At 40.5% G+C, this 16,715-nt stretch overlaps 1 protein-coding gene across 3 annotated transcripts; it reads left to right on the forward strand.

Annotated features, from left to right (window-relative positions):
* The first annotated feature begins 5,288 nt into the window (after positions 1 to 5,288).
* On the forward strand, positions 5,289 to 14,536 carry HNRNPA3 (heterogeneous nuclear ribonucleoprotein A3). Of its 3 annotated transcripts, none has more exons than XM_062188307.1 (11): positions 5,289 to 5,389; positions 7,558 to 7,680; positions 7,768 to 7,914; positions 7,996 to 8,206; positions 8,537 to 8,629; positions 8,718 to 8,813; positions 8,904 to 8,984; positions 9,471 to 9,605; positions 10,332 to 10,454; positions 10,546 to 10,616; positions 10,714 to 12,615. In XM_062188307.1, exons 1-10 carry the CDS (start codon positions 5,384 to 5,386, stop codon positions 10,596 to 10,598), a joined length of 1,068 nt encoding a protein of 355 aa, XP_062044291.1. In that variant the 5' UTR covers positions 5,289 to 5,383; the 3' UTR covers positions 10,599 to 10,616; positions 10,714 to 12,615. The 3 variants fall into 3 exon arrangements, with proteins under 3 accessions (XP_062044291.1, XP_062044283.1, XP_062044274.1); XM_062188299.1 differs by lacking the exon at positions 10,714 to 12,615 and adding an exon at positions 13,347 to 14,536 and having other exon boundaries at positions 5,328 to 5,455; XM_062188290.1 differs by having other exon boundaries at positions 5,328 to 5,455.
* Positions 14,537 to 16,715: the final 2,179 nt, after the last annotated feature.

Below are 16,715 nucleotides of genomic sequence, written 5' to 3' on the forward strand. Positions count from 1 at the left end.
GGAAGATGCACCTGGCTCCTGGCTTCGGATCAGCGTAGTTCCGGATGTAGCGGCCATTTTGGGGGTGAACCAACAGAAGGAAGACCTTTCTCTCTGTCACTGTCTGTAACTCTACCTGTCAAATAAATAAATAAAATCTTTTTAAAAATATTTATTTAAAAGGCAGAGTGACAGAGTAGGAGAGAGAGAGAAAGATTTTCCATCTACTGGTTCACTCCCCAGATGACCACAAAAGCCAGGTCTGAGCCACGTGAAAGTCAGGAGCAGGAACTCTGTCTGGATTCCCCACATGGTCACAATGTGCCTGAGAAAGCAGTAGAAGATGGCTCAAGTGCTTGGGCTCCTGCACCCATGTTGGAGACCCAGAGAAAGCTCTGGGCTCCTGGCTTCAGCCTGGCATAGCCCCAGTTGACGCAGCCATTTGGGGAGTGAACCGGCAGATGGAAGATCTCTTTCTCTTCTCTGACTCTCCCGCTCTGTAACTCTGCCTTTCAAATAAATCTTAAAAAAATAAATAAACAAGAAAATAAGATTGAGAACATAAAGGTGCTATCATACAAGGAACATAATGAGCATTTAGTATCAGCTACTATTACGAATTTCCTACAACCAGCATTGCCTAGAACATAGTCAAGTGTTCAATAAATGACTTTGCTAAATGTGGGATGGGGGAGAACTTCAGATTAATCTGATTAGATATAGTTTTGTAGAAAGAAAACAATATTTGCTTCATATATACTATGCATTGATTAGGCCAAGAAGAAAATGCAGAAGTTTATACACTAAGTTGTTGACTATGGCCAAATCTGTATATACATTCTGTATCCCTAATCCAAAATGCTCCAGAATCTTAAGCTTTTTGAATGCCAACATGATGACACAAGTAGAAAATTCCACATGACTTTATGTGACAAGTCTCATGCAAATCACAGGCTCACCAGAAACACTATAACTTCAGGCTATGTATATATGAAACATAAATGAATTTTGGTTTTGGACTTGGGTCTTATCCCTAAGAGATCATATTATGTATATGCAAATATCCCTAGATTTGAAAAAAATCTGAAATCCATGAGAGAGCAGCATTGTGGCTCAGCTGGGTAAGCTGATGGCTACATCCCATACTGGAGTTCTGGTTTGAGTCCTTGTTGATCCACTTCTAACCCATGAAAATGGTACTGTGCCTGCAAAGCAGCAGATGATGGGTCGGGTACTGGAGTCCCTGTCATCCACATGGGAGACCTGGATGGAATTTCTGGCTGTTTCTATCCCTCTGCAGCTAGTACTTTTTTAATGATGTCCAAGCTAGCTATTGACAGGTAGGCATGTTCTGAAAGCTAGAGTTTCAATGTTAAAATTTTGATATAAAAATATACTATGAGATTTAAAATCCATTTGCATTATCACATAAAATCACATTTGTCAATAAAAGAAAAAAGAGTTGTTAGATTCTTTAAAAATAATTACAATTGTAAATTTCAAATGGCTATATAAAAAGGTTTTAAATATTTTATCACCCACTTATGTGATCAGAGTCTATCACTGAGAATGACTATTCATAATATAAGGAATTCATCATTAAAATGTCTGGATTAGAAACTGTGCTGTGGCGTAGCAGGTAAAGCCTCCACCTGCAGTGCTGGCATCCCAAATGGGCACCCATTTGAGACCCAGCTGCTCCACTTCCAATCCAGCTCTCTGCTGTGGCTGGGAAAGCAGTAGAAGATGGCTCAAGTCCTTGGGCCCCTGAACCCATGTGGGAGACCTGGAAGAGGCTCCTGGCCCAGCTCTGGTCATTGTAGCCATTTGGGGAGTGGACCAGTGGATGGAAGACCTTTCTCTCTCCTCTTCCTCTGTCTGTCTGTAACTCTGCCTTTCAAATAAATAAATAAATCTTAAAAAAAAAAAAAAAGAAACTGTATAAAACCATTTTAACTGTAACATTTAATACCAAAATATATTCACAGGAATCAGGTCTAGTTGATCAAAAAAAACCAGAATGCTGGGGCCGGCGCTGTGGTACAGCAGGTTAAAGCCCTGGCCTGAAGCACTGGCATCCCATATGGGCACCGGTTTGAGACCCGGCTGCTCCACTTCTGATCCAGCTCTCTGCTATGACCTGGGAAAGCAGTAGAAGATGGCCTAAGTCCTTGGGCCCCTGTACCTGTGTGGGAGACCCAGAAGAAGTTCTTGGCTCCTGGCTTGGGATGGGTGCAGCTCCGGCCGTTGCAGCCAATTGGGAGTGAACCATCCGATGGAAGACCTCTTTCTCTCTACCTCTCCTCTCTGTATAACTCTGACTTTCAAATAAATAAAATAAATCTTTTAAAAAAATGGAATGCTTTTATTTGAAACTTTTATACAAATTCAAGATTTAATATCTTTCCTAATACTCTGCATTTTTAAATCAAAACTACTTACTTTAAAATTTATATATATATATTTATTTATTTATTTTGACAGATAGAGTTAGACAGTGAGAGAGAGGGACAGAGAGAAAGGGCTTCCTTCTGTTGGTTCACCCCCAAAACGGCCGCTACGGCTGGAGCTATGCTGATCCGAAGCCAGGAGCCAGGTGCTTCCTCCTGGTCTCCCATGAGGGTGCAGGGGCTCAAGCACTTGGGCCATCCTCCACTGCACTCCTGGGCCATAGCAGAGAGCTGGAGTGGAAGAGGAGCAACCGGGACTAGAACCCGGCACCCATATGGGATGCCGGCACCACAGCCACAAGTGAGCAAGTAAGCCACAGCGCTGGCCCCATAAAAACTACACACTTTAAATAAAACATTTTTTTAGCCATCACTGGATATCATCAACAAATAGTTTGTGGTTTACTCCAGTGTGCCACACATAAACTGTCATTTTCTCTGTCATGAAGTGAAAGCACTTGAGATACCCTAACATAGATCACAAAGTCTGTGTGCCACCCATCCCACCCTGGGACTCTTACTCCCTTCTCCTCAGCCAGCACGCTCTTTCTCTCATTTCAGAGAGTCAGTGGGGCGGATGTTGGGTATCTGCAGCAGTTAAGTTACCTGCATCCCATATCAGAGCTTCTAATTTGAGTATCAGCCCCTCAGCTTCTGATCCAGCTTCTTGCTAATGCTCTCCCTGGGAGGAAGCAGGCTTAGGTCCCTGCATACCATTTGGGAGACATGGATGGAGTTCAGGGATCCTGGGTTCAGGCTGGCCCAACCCTGGCTGCTGTGGGCATCTGGGGAGATCTCCCTTTGTCTCTCTGCCTAGAAAATGAAAATAAATAAATAAATACAAATTTAGAGAGGGTGAGCAAGCGAGAGAGAGAGGGCTCTAAAAGCTGACAACATCCAAAGTTTAAGCCTTTGCTATACCAGGCAACATCAAAGCTGTTGATGGTAAACTTAGACAAGAACATACACAATAGCTAATGTCTAAAAGTCATGTATATTCAGAATAAATAACAAATTTGAATGAATCTGAAGGGAAAAATTCACAAATTACTGAAGTAGAAAGAGACCTGAATTAAATGGGCTGACATATTTTGTTCTTGGAAGTGCTTAGTATCACAATCCCATGCTATTTCTCAGATTAACACTAAAAATTTAATACAATTCAAACAACAAAGAATAACAGATATTATTAATTAGAAATTAATTAGAAATAACCTGGTTGGAAAAAAAAAAACCAAACATGCCCTAAAGTGAGCAAGTGATCACCCTTCTAGAACACCCTTGCAAATCATAGCATAGCGTGCCTTGATGTGGATTCTACTTTCCTAAACTTTACCTTGGTGTTTTTCTACATACTCAGAACTGAAGGTATCAGGACTATTTCATGGTAATCTGACTCAAAAATTCTGGGTATACACAAATTCTTGGTATACACTAAGGCTATAAATTTTTCTGGCTATCAAGAGCTGCTCATAAATAGACTAAGCAAGTTTGCTTGTGATAATGGCATCACAGCAACGGAGTGGCTAGTCTGGAAGGTTATTTCATCCGAGTTACATTATGGTCTAGGGACCAGTGTTTGTCCCCTTGGTGCATGTTTTCCAAATATGCCAGTTCTCTTTGTGCAATAGTAGGTAATTATCATCGACAAATTGTTACTCTTTTGCATTCTCCTTCTGTAAATGCGAAGCTCCACCACTTCCCACCTGTTTACATCAACTTTTCTTCAATTTAGGATATAAATTATTAGATTTCTAAGTTCCCAATTGAGGGCCAGAGCAATTCTAAACAAGCTGGTCACAAAGGCTACTAAGTTAAAATACAAGGAATCTCCTACCTGGGAAAAAAGCCTTGTTAATTGTAGTCATCTTTGTATCAGCTAACTTTGCCTCAATATGGATACTCATAGCATTAATTTATAGCTGCTACGGGGGTTGGAAAATCATCTAACCCCATGCCCATGTTCATTTGAAAACGTAAGACTAAAGCTCAGTAAACGATTTAAAAATACTTGGCTAGCTCGAGAAAAAATTAATCTCTAGTTTTCTCTTTAATAATTCATCCTGTTCATTATACCTTACCATTAGAAACAGGTGATCATGTTAAAGTAAAAATTCCTCAGGAATATGCGGCCTACGTGGCGACTGTGCTTTTTTGGAAGTCTCGGCTCCTTAAATTCTGTTCCCTAGAGCAATGCTTCAGCTCTGTCTACACCAGCAGGGAGAGCATTAGAAAACAACCCCGACATGTTTCTCGGGACCACTACCTGATGAGCTGACCTCACCAGTCCTGCCTGAGGGCGTTAAGGGCGCACGTTCAGTATTTCAGCTGCGTTTTGAGGCCTGTCCAGAGTGCCTACGATTCACACATGTCTGTGTCGCAGGGCTGTTCCGTACAGCTCTAGGAGACGGCTGTCGCAGGCACAAACGTTGCTCCCCGGCATTCGGAAACCGGAGAGGAGATCCGAGAGGCCTTTCCTACAACTGTAAATCACGATAGAAAGTGTGCTTTTATTTCACGTTGGGCAATGGAATGAATTCGGAAATGGAGACCGAGAGGCATGCGTGGGGGAGGGGAAAAGAGGCCCGAGAAGAAAGGGAAAGGCCTTTATCTTCAGCGAGCGCGGTCACGAGGCGTTCTCCCGTCGTGGGCGCTCGCCATTGGCCTAGCCCGCGCTGACGTCACGACAGCCGCTTGGGCGCGAACGGCGGCAAGGGCGGTGCTGCATTGGAGGTTGGCAAAGCGCGCGCGCTCCCGCGCCTCCGTTCTCCGGCGGCCAATCCGCTTGCTGGGTCCCTCTTCGCGCCCGCTTGGCCACGCCCCTCTTCTTCAGCTCGCCCCGCCCCCCGCCAAACCGGCGGCGCGCGGATAGCGCATCACGTGACGGCTGGCCCCGCCTCTTCCTCTCGGTCCCATATTGAACTCGAGTTGGAAGAGGCGAGTCCGGTCTCAAAATGGAGGTAAAACCGCCGCCCGGTCGCCCCCAGCCCGACTCCGGCCGTCGCCGCCGCCGCCGGGGGGAGGAGGTATTAGGGGGAGAGTGGGGGGTTGACGGGTAGTGGCCGGCGTGGGGGACCTGGCTCGGTGGGAGCGGGGAGGCCGGGTAGACCAGGGCGGCCGTCCCGCGCTCTGCGTTGAGACGAGCGGTGGGGGGGGAGGGGAAGGCAGCGGGCGCCAGAGGCCGTTTCAGGGCCCTTCGCCCTCTTCGCTTTCGCTTTCGGCCGCACAGGGAGACCCCTTAGGAGTGGCGGCGGGGCTGGGGGAGGCTTTTGGGACGGGAACCGGTCCGCTGGCTGCGCGGCCTCCGGAGCGAGGCCGAGGGCGGCATGGCGGGCTTCGGCGGGAGCGGTTGGGAGGAGGCGGTGGGGGGAGGGGTGGGGACGAGCAGGCACATCCGGGCAAGTGAGCAGGCGGGCGTCGGCCACATTGACATTGATCCGCTGCCGCGTTACGAAATGGCGCATTGGCCCGCAATGGCCGCCGCCTCGCTCGGCCGCCGCGGAAGAGAGCGCGGGATTGGGGGGAAGCGGGAGGCGGGCGGCCCGGCAGAAAATGGCGCAAACCGCCTCGCCGCTCGGGGCGTCGTGCTTCTGCTGAGGCCGGGCCGTGTCGTGCCTGCGCCAGCACCGAGCTGCTCGCTGAACATTCGGCCCTTCTCCGGCCCGTTCTTCCTAACACCCATTTGAAATAACGAGATTTTTTCAAAAGTTCGCCGATTAAAAACCTAGCCTAGCCCATTTTTGTTGTAGTACTTAGAGTTAACAATTATCGGGTCGTCGAGTGGGCGAAATACTTTGTTTTAAGGATTTCGGTGTAAATGCTAAGTAGGAACTTAAATCTCGATCTCCGTGTTTTCCCATTTTCGGAGTTGGCTCGTGGTTTTCCTGGCGTTTTGTTTGAGGACTACAACCATTTTGAGATTTTTGTGTGTTTATGATAATTTTATGTGGAGTCTAATTTTTCTTCGATTTGGTGCACGATTAATCAGCCTTGAAGATGAATTAATGCTTTAGGCTATTAATATTTTTCCTAGCCTATCGTAGGTTATTGTTAACGTTTCTTTTTAGCGGGCGCAGGAAGACATTAGAAATTAAAGTACGTCTTTTTTGAGATGAATGGAATGTTAATGCATTAATTGGCAGTTGATACAATTTATTAAAGATACCTATGAAATTATCGGGCAATTTGAGGGCTATCGTAAGCTTTTGTTTTTTAATTTCAGTTTCTGTCTTAACTGCTCTATTCATCTAGCATGAGAGCATATACTTTACCTAATGTAACTTAGTTCAAATTGGCCAGGTTTTTGTGGTTCTAAAATCGGAGCTGGCGCTCCACATGGGAGTTCCTGGGTTCGATTTCCCTCTACAGGCTTCAGTTTTGGGCTGAAGTGGAGTCTAGGAAGCAGCCAGGATGGCTCAGTTGGGTTGCGCCGCACACGTGGAAGGCATGGATAGTTGCTGGGAGACTTCCGGCTTTGGCTAGATCAGTTCCATCTCAGACTTGGAGGAGTTTGGGAGCTGTAACATGTGTGCCCTGTAGCACTTGCACTTTTTCAAATAAAATGAATGTGTTGTATTTTGCATTGTTTACCATATTAAGTGCAGATAGGTAATTTTTGCAGCATACATCAGTGTGATTAGTTATCTAATATTGGTCGACTTTGGAGATCATGCAGGTTTATTTTACGAGTGTTTTAATGTTGACTTAATGGACGCCGATGAATTTCTGTAAATTTGCCACTCACTACCTTAAAGTTGTGTTTCCGTTTTGTAATTTAAAATTAAATGCTTATTGCAGTGGAGATGAAGTGTAAATGGCATTGGTGAAAACATTTTTTCTGCAACATTATTAGAAAAATGATTTCTCAATAGTAACTTCTAAAAGCCTCAGGCACAAATTTGTAACTTAAAATTTTTCTGGTATACTGTTTTGGGGGAGGGGGAAGTGATTTGAAACCCTACTTGTGATTTCGTTGGCAACCTTTTACTCCCTCAAACAGTTAAAATCCATTTTCTACTTAAAAACTAGACAAATTGCTAGTGTGGCGGAAGTTTTGTTTCTTAGTTTAAGCTTTATCATTGGCCGTTTATTACTAGAAATAATTAAAACTGTTTTTCCTTCCCCTCAGGGCCATGATCCAAAGGAACCAGAGCAGTTAAGGAAACTGTTTATTGGTGGTCTGAGCTTTGAAACTACAGATGATAGTTTGAGAGAACATTTTGAGAAATGGGGCACACTCACAGATTGTGTGGTAAGTTACTAAGGGAACAAGATTGGAGGGGGTAGAGAGAGGACTTGTGGAGATTGACTTTAGGGCCTTAAAATTTTTATTTTGTAGGTAATGAGAGACCCCCAAACGAAACGTTCCAGGGGCTTTGGTTTTGTGACTTACTCTTGTGTTGAAGAAGTGGATGCAGCAATGTGTGCTCGACCACACAAGGTTGATGGGCGTGTTGTGGAACCAAAGAGAGCTGTTTCTAGAGAGGTACATTAATGCTGTATTGTGTAATACATGAAATTGTAGAAGTGTGTTTTTGTTGTTTGGCTTAACATAATTTGTTTGTAGGATTCGGTAAAGCCTGGTGCCCATCTAACAGTGAAGAAGATTTTTGTTGGTGGTATTAAAGAAGATACAGAGGAATATAATTTGAGAGACTACTTTGAGAAGTATGGCAAGATTGAAACCATAGAAGTTATGGAAGACAGGCAGAGTGGGAAAAAAAGAGGATTTGCTTTTGTAACTTTCGACGATCATGATACAGTTGATAAAATCGTTGGTAAGTAGCAATTTATCAGGACTTGAATGAAGAAGCAGAAGTGATTCTGTTTTGTTTTGAATGAAAATATTAAATTTATTGTAATTTTGTGTTCAGTAGCATATAAAGTGTAACATTCAGTTTCATAAAGTGTCTACACCTGTGTAACCAGCATCTGGATCAAGGAAAAGAACATTTACATCCCAGAACACTTCCTTCATCCACACTCCAAAGTTACTGCTTTCTTGATAATGTTTTATTGTGTTAAGTAATGACAACGGATATCGTTATATATATATTCTTTTGTGAACATAAAATAACATTTTTTTGTTTTGATTAAAAAAAATTCAGTTCAGAAATACCACACTATTAATGGGCATAGTTGTGAAGTGAAAAAGGCCCTTTCTAAACAAGAGATGCAGTCTGCTGCTGGATCACCAAGAGGTGAGTAGAACCATAAATAGATAAACAATAGATAGGAGTGAGTGGTATTTGTAACATTTTAAAAATCCTTCCTTGCCTCTGTTAAAAGGCCGTGGAGGGGGATCTGGCAACTTTATGGGTCGTGGAGGAAACTTTGGAGGTGGTGGAGGTAATTTTGGCCGCGGTGGAAACTTTGGTGGAAGAGGTAGGATATTGTCCTCATTTTTGAGTAGAAGTGTGCCTAGAATTTAATGTTAAATTGAATGTATAATTTTAATTCCTACCTTTTCTTCAGGAGGCTATGGTGGTGGAGGTGGTGGCAGCAGAGGAAGTTATGGAGGAGGTGATGGTGGTTACAATGGTTTTGGAGGTGATGGTAAGTTTCTTAATTGATATTTTAACTATTTTATACTATGAAATTGTGAAGTATTTGTTGATTCCTTGCAATTTCAGTTGAAACTTGAGAATCTCGATAGGAGTATACTACTATTCCCGTAGCATAAGCCTTTTTCCCCCCTAGAGCCTATAAAATAGCACTCATTTGTAGCCAACTAAATTGTGCTAGCAGTTGTGCTAAGGGTCTGAGATTATATTATTGTATTTTCTTCTATAAAAAAAAAATAGTGGTTTTTCTACTTTTTATGGTTAATTCATTATAATCTTTGTTTTTTTTTTTTATTTATTTCATTATAATTCTTAGAAGTCCAGGTTCTTGCTGTTCTTTTGATTGTATCTTACCAGGCTTTACAATGTTAGATAACTTGTTTGCATATTTGCCAGTGACTTAAATGCCATGAAAATAGAAGTCAGCAACTTGATCTGCTATTCATTGATGTTTTTGTTGGCATAAACTTTTTTGTAGGTGGCAACTATGGTGGTGGTCCTGGTTATAGCAGCAGAGGAGGCTATGGTGGTGGACCAGGATATGGAAACCAAGGTGGTGGATATGGTGGAGGAGGAGGATATGATGGTTACAATGAAGGAGGAAATTTTGGAGGTAGTAAGCTTTTACTTGTTTAGATGTTTAGTATTGTTTGTAGTTGCACTGATCAAATTCTTGTTCTGTAATTGAAAATGTTATATTAGTGGCTAATTAAATTGAATTTCTTTGTAACTTTATTGGCTCTTCAGGAAACTAGTGAAGTATAACCAAGTTTATTTTTGTATGAACAATTACTAGTATGCAGTACTTGTTTCACACTTCAATAAAGTAGTTTGTGAATTTTTAATTCTTAAGTACTTTTAAACTGGACAAATTAAATCTCTAAATTGAATACTCAAGACTTATTGAAATTAATAGGATACTACCTGGAATCTAGGTTAACAGAAATACTTTGTCAATTCACTGATGTACCTTATTAATGAATGATGAGGCTTTTCTTATGGTTTAAAACAGTGCTTCAGCATCAGTACATTGAACACTAAAAATAGTTATGAGGAGTATGTGTGTAGTAGTAGTACTTTAAGTATATAGCATCTCATAAGAAATACAGTGTTCCTCTAATATCCTGGCCTCTATAACTAGAAGGATGGATTTTGGGTCTGATGGGGCTTTGAATTTGGAGTAGAGGGAGTTGGGTACTTGTATAAAATTTCTTTTTAAAGAGCTGCCTTTATATGTGGTAAAGCATGCTACTATGGTTTTCAAAAGGTAATTATGTGTGTTAAAATGCAGAAATAATTACTGTGTGTATAAACCACAAATAAACCTTTGTGATTTCAGGTAACTATGGTGGTGGTGGAAACTACAATGATTTTGGTAATTATAGTGGACAACAGCAATCAAATTACGGACCCATGAAAGGGGGCAGTTTTGGTGGAAGAAGCTCGGGCAGTCCCTATGGTGGTAAGTAATTTTTTTTGTGTGGGAATTGTTCAGATACTTTTTAATTTAAAAAAAAAATCATGTATATTCAATTGTACATGTTTATTTCCAGGTGGTTATGGATCTGGTGGTGGAAGTGGTGGATATGGTAGCAGAAGGTTCTAAAAAAAAAAAAACAAAAGGGTAGGTATCTTTTTTAATTTAATTTTTTAATGATGATGATTGTATGTGGAAATGTTCACTGAGTGTAATAATTTTTTTATCCTGTATTATTCAACAGGCTACAGTTCTTAGCAGGAGAGAGAGCGAGGAGTTGTCAGGAAAGCTGCAGGTTACTTTGAGACAGTCGTCCCAAATGCATTAGAGGAACTGTAAAAATCTGCCACAGAAGGAACGATGATCCATAGTCAGAAAAGTTACTGCAGCTTAAACAGGAAACCCTTCTTGTTCAGGACTGTCATAGCCACAGTTTGCAAAAAGTGCAGCTATTGATTAATGCAATGTAGTGTCAATTAGATGTACATTCCTGAGGTCTTTTATCTGTTGTAGCTTTGTCTTTTCTTTTTCTTTTCATTACATCAGGTATATTGCCCTGTAAATTGTGGTAGTGGTACCAGGAATAAAAAATTAAGGAATTTTTAACTTTTCAATATTTGTGTAGTTCAGTTTTTCTACATTTTAGTACAGAAACTTTAACACAATGCAGTTTCGAAGGTGTTTCCTTGTGAGTTAACAAGTAAAGAAGATCATTGTTAATTACTATTTTGTATGAATTTTGCTAAAGTTAACTGTAAAGAAACACCTACTGACTTGCGGGTTAAGGGGAATCTATTCTCCCCATTTCCAAACCATGATATGAATGGGCACTGACATGTGGAGAGAATAGATATTTGTATGTTTGCAATGTGTGTTTTAGATAAATAGGATTGGGTATTTAAATTAGCATATTTGTGAATTTAATAGCGTTAAGATTACCTTCAAATGAAAAATCTCAAAATTCCTATTTGGTTTTGTGCATTTTCTTTCAAAATGTAATCTTATGATTTTAGTGTGTTAGATTTGCTGAGTCCTAGCTGTGTTCAAACATCTCCATTTACCTTGGTCACATTTGAACTGCTGCCATAGTTTTTGGGTATAAAGAATGTCTACTGCCCTCTTCAAATTCTGGGAAGGGAAGATAAGTGGGTGTTTTCCCACTCCTACCTTAAAAACCATTCTTACACTTCAAAATATAGGACCACTAAGCTTGCTATATCTGAGCATATTAGTTGGGTACCTTTATTTTTAAAGCACAAGAGGCCCATAAATCTGATTATTTTCCATGGTTTACCCTTTTTTTTGTTGGTTACAAGCTCTCAGCAAGAGAATAAAATTCATGTATTATTGAACCTTTAACTGGCTGGCATGCTTTCCTGTTTGTACCCTATACATTTTGCTGGGTGAAACCAAGCAAAATACAGTCTAGGTATATCTGTCCAAAATAACCTACTGCAGCAGAAATGTAGCATAGTTGCTTAGTACAAGCTTCTCTTCTTGGAGTCCTGAATTGAAATTTGAGTATTGGGAGTTCCCAAAGAAGACACTGTTTCATCTTGTGTACCCTTTCACCTAAATAATGTTGGTGTTGGTTCTGTGTTTGGAAGACTGGTTGAGAAGAGTTTTAGATAACACGATCATATATATAAAAACAAATGTCTACTGTTTTGCGCCAGCTAGTGCTTACAATTTCACTCAAGCCCTAAGAATGTGCCCTGCTGTTACTTTCTTTGGCAGTTGAACGTTGAATTCGAGATTATTTTTGTTTTAAGAAGTACTAAGCAAAAAAAGCAATAAAAAGGGGAATGGGGCGTGCTAGTGTTTGAATATGCTCTCTTGTTGCTCTAATTTTGTGCCTCTGTGCATTAATATCTGGATGCATGCAATGCCAGCATGGAAATCGGTCTCCACAGATAATGCAGTTTTCCAGAAACACTCACAAACCAATAAATGTAACACACAACATTCCATTTGTTAATGGGCATATGTGAATAAGCAGTGGAGAAAAAGGCTAATATTAGAAAATGGTTTAAGTCTTTCAAAACTTCAAGTGTGGTTATATAAATGGACACTGTCAATGTTCATAAACTTGGGTACCTGGTCAAAATGCTTGGGAAACACTTTATTAAAATCGAGCTAAATTGTCTCAAGTTCTTTTATTCATTCATACAATAAAGGTTGAAAATGGGGGAGATGGACATTTCCTGTTTTTATGTTTGTAAAACTGTTTGACACAACCTTGACAGTATCCTTTAATGGCATATGAGGTTAATTGTACTATTAACCAACTTTCTGTGTTCTGGAACTAGTTTGGGTGAAAATTTTTTCAGTAAGTTGATGTTTGCAACCTATAAGCAGGTGAAGTCTGTGTATGTGACCTGTTTATAAGTTGTATTAGCTTAGCTCTTGCGAACAGTGTGGAAAAGTAAGCCATGAGGAGAGCGATTTAACCAGCTTTAAAGGACCTAAGATGTACTATTTAAGCACAGTGTGGATCAAAGGAAACTCCCTAAGACAGGACTTCAGCAGCCTTTTGAGTATGGACAAGTCAGCATAAATAAAGAATGACAAGGCAGCTGCAAGAGCTTCAACTACAGAGAAGTGGAGGCATAAGATACTATGATGATAGTGAGCAACTTTCCAAAAGCTAGTTAAATCTGCTTATTACAACTGAAATATCGAAGAAAGTCTAGCAGGAAGGAGCTCTTCGCCTTTTGGAACATCAATGAGAGATAGTTGCCACAGTTGCTAGGTCTAGCACTTAGACCTGCAAGGAAGGGCAATAAGCATTAGGTAAGGCTTGAATTTGAATTTTTTTCACTAATTAAAGAGTACTTTTTTGTAAAGCAAGGTAAGAGTAATCTTTTTGATTTACAGGTTGAATGAGAACCCTACTTGCCTAAATGAGGAATGTCTTTCCTACCATCTTAAATACGAAGGTTTCTGGCTGGGTAAGGTTGGTAGCTCACAGTAAACCTGACACCATTTATTTCCCTACAAATTTATATCAGAAACTTGAAAACTTTGCCCCCCATTTAGTAGGTCCGTTGGCAAAATTTTCTGTTAAATTATCTTGGTACCATGTCCAGTATATTTTAAACATTAGATATTTTAAAATTCCCCTGCAATAGCCAGAAGTATTCACCTTAGGTTAGATGTGGCCCTTTTTCATATATACAATTGTTAGTATCTGTAGCATGAAGTCAGTTTTTAGAGAAAGAATGAGCTCAACTTTAAATGAAAGTAGTTTATGTAATAAGCATGACTTACATAGAGACACATAAAACTAATCTTCATGCCAGGAACAGCTCTTTCAAATGAATCTTCAAAACTCAGATGATACAGATATAAAAATAGGCTCCGGTTAAGTGGCTCACACTCACACATGAGTTTGCTTTCATACAATTCAGGGAATTTTTGGTTCTCATTTTGGTTATCTTGTAACCAGAAGCAGTGGAGGTCTGATTACACTGATGTTCCTTTTTTCAAAAGATCTTTTCCCAAAGAATACTCAGCTATTCTTCAGTTGCTGATCCTAAAGGGCTATTTTTACTGCCCTAAAAGAGTTTAATAGTAACAATTTTTTTTTTATTCACAAGTAACTTCGGGGATACACTCAGTAGGAATTAGTCTGTAACTTAAATACGTTTTCTATGTGAGTAGTCCTTGCCAGTCTGTTCCCAAAAAGTGGATGACTCTGTGTGTAAATCAGGACTCAGTTTCGACACATTACTGGAATGAGGTGTTAAATGAGGTAACAGTCTTTTCATGATGAATTTTTCACAACATGGTTTTACTGCATCAAATTTCTGAAGATAACAAAACTTCTCTTTTTAAAGGCATTGCTCTCCCCAGTCCATTGCATTTATGAAATAAAATTATTTTACTAAAACATGTTCCATTGTCATTTCTGATAAGTACCATGTTCTCAAGTTGTACCAAAAAAAAGGCGGGAAATGGTTAAATTTCTAGGTTACTGCTTCCAGTGCATTTCTTAAAAAGCTGACTTTTATGCTCATCCTATAAGACTATTTGTATGGTAAAATAAAGTCCATTTGTTAAATCTCCGTAATTGAATTTGGTTTGGTTTTTAAGAGTTCCATTATGTCGCAATTTGAAACATTTCTGATGACAGTATTGAGAGTTCTGGTAATTGATTTCACAAAGCAGTGAATAAGCATGCAAATGTGTTGGTAATGCAAGAGTTATTAAGTCTACTTAATTGAAATTCTAAAACTGGTTATGTTTTGATTTTTAAGATTTCAGGTGGTCTGTAATGGATTCAGATGTTTCATTTGTAGTATAATGAAATGTTTACAGAAAGAACTTTTTCATTAAAGTATTTTTAGAAATGTGTGTGTGGTTTTGTTGCTTCAGTATTGATACATGTGTGGATGTGAGTCTTTACATGGGTTATCTTAAAAATGCAGAGTCCGTTAAGTGGGAAATCAGCCATGGGAAAAGTTAAAGTAGCATTGCAGTATATTTTCAAGGATGTAGGTCTTGGGTGGAGTACATGAGCTACCTAGTGATACATGGTTCTGAACTTTACAGAAAAGTCTAAAGGCATTTAGGCCAGTAGCTTAGTAAGAAGGAACATGTATAACTGCTAAAATGAAAAGGGATTGCACATATTGGAAGTATGGCTAATCTTGGGAGTTGAGGGTGAGTTGAGAGAAGCTGCCTTTATAAAATCCAACTGAAAAGGTTTGGTGATAGTCATTAGTTCCTGACTTGTAGTGTGTATGTGTTTGGATTTCAAGCCACAAGAGTGAGTTTTCCCAATTAAATGTAGTGCTTGGTAAGTTGAAGCTAGGAAAAGGTTTTGGCTAGTTTACCAATGAGGTTACAACACATTTTGCTGTCACTAGTTTTGTAGATGCACTGCACCTACATTCAGGTGATCATTAGGATTTTTTTTTTTTTTTTTTGGACAGAGTGGACAGAGAGAAAGGTCTTCCTTTGCCATTGGTTCACCCTCCAGTGGCTGCTGTGGCTGGCGCACTGCACTGATCTGGAGCCAGGAGCCAGGTGCTCCTGGTCTCCCATGCGGGTGCAGGGCCCAAGCACTTGGGCCATCCTCCACTGCACTCCCGGGCGATAGCAGAGAGCTGGACTGGAAGAGGGGCGACCGGGACTGGAACCCAGTGTGCTGGCGCCGCAAGGCGGAGGATTAGCCTATTGAGCCACAGCACCGGCCTAGGAATTGTATTTTATCAGTTTAATGATTTTTGAGCCCTGAAAACAGGTTTCTTATGCTCTTAATTTTGAAATTATTAAAAGGCTGAACATTTAGGAAGCATTGCATCTCCCATATAGCAGAAATGAGTGCTTTCATTTGCAAAGATGGGATCCTGTTAACATGGGTTGGATAACTATAGATTATACAATGTTAACGGGGAAAGCAGTAGCTAAAGCCATTTACCACATTTTCAAGTATGGTAATATTGGGTAGCAATAGAGATCATAGAGTGGAAGGGCACAGCGGGTTAAGCACTGTGATGCTTGTGTTCTGTCAAAGCGCTAGTTCAAGTCCTTGCTACTCCACTTCCATTCCAGCTCCCTGCTAATGTGTCCTTGGCAGCCACATGAGACCTGGATGGAGATCCTCCTGGCTGCTGCCTTTCGCTTGCCCATGTTCCAGCCCCAGCTGTTGGAATCTTCTAGGGAGTGAAACTGGGTGAAAAGAAAGATGTGCATTTCCCTTCCTGTCACCCTTTCAACTATGTCACAGCCCTGAAAGCTAGGAAGTAGGAAATTGCCCATACTGATTGTTAGTAAATGATGTTACGCACGAGGGTGTGGATCTTTAATAGTGTTTTAGTACATTTGCAGTGCAAAACCGTTATGTTTAATAAAGGGCCAGTAATGAGTGAAATACATGTACATGCATGTCACAGTACAGGTAGTTTTGTATTCCATGTTATGTATACATCCCTTAACATTAAAAGGATCCTGGTAAGTTGGGTATTGAGGATCTAGGAAAATGTAAGGTTTCTAATTCTTAGGCTTTTGCCTTAGTTTTGTGAGGTTGGACAAGTTCCTTGGTAATTCCCAAGATCCATGCTCCCCATTGGCAGTTTAATGTCAGCAGTTCCTTCTAAAATGTTTTTATATGCATAAACAGTATATCGGGAAATTTGTCAGGATACTGTCACAGTAATGCACGCTTTAACATTTGGGTCTCACTTTAAAGCTATGACAAATATTTTCAGGTATGCAACCATCTGGATAAAATTGTGATAT

Source organism: Lepus europaeus, chromosome 1 (assembly GCF_033115175.1).
Source record: "Lepus europaeus isolate LE1 chromosome 1, mLepTim1.pri, whole genome shotgun sequence".
NCBI lineage: Eukaryota > Metazoa > Chordata > Mammalia > Lagomorpha > Leporidae > Lepus > Lepus europaeus.

What these genes read in the sequence shown, in the direction of transcription:
- HNRNPA3 (XM_062188299.1), top strand. Translation starts at nt 5,384, where the DNA reads ATGGAGGTAAAACCGCCGCCCGGTCGCCCCCAGCCCGACTCCGGCCGT. An exon ending in TGGAAACTTTGGTGGAAGAG is followed by an intron (nt 8,814 to 8,903) that starts GTAGGATATTGT and finishes CCTTTTCTTCAG; the next exon opens with GAGGCTATGGTGGTGGAGGT. An exon ending in CAATGGTTTTGGAGGTGATG is followed by an intron (nt 8,985 to 9,470) that starts GTAAGTTTCTTA and finishes ACTTTTTTGTAG; the next exon opens with GTGGCAACTATGGTGGTGGT.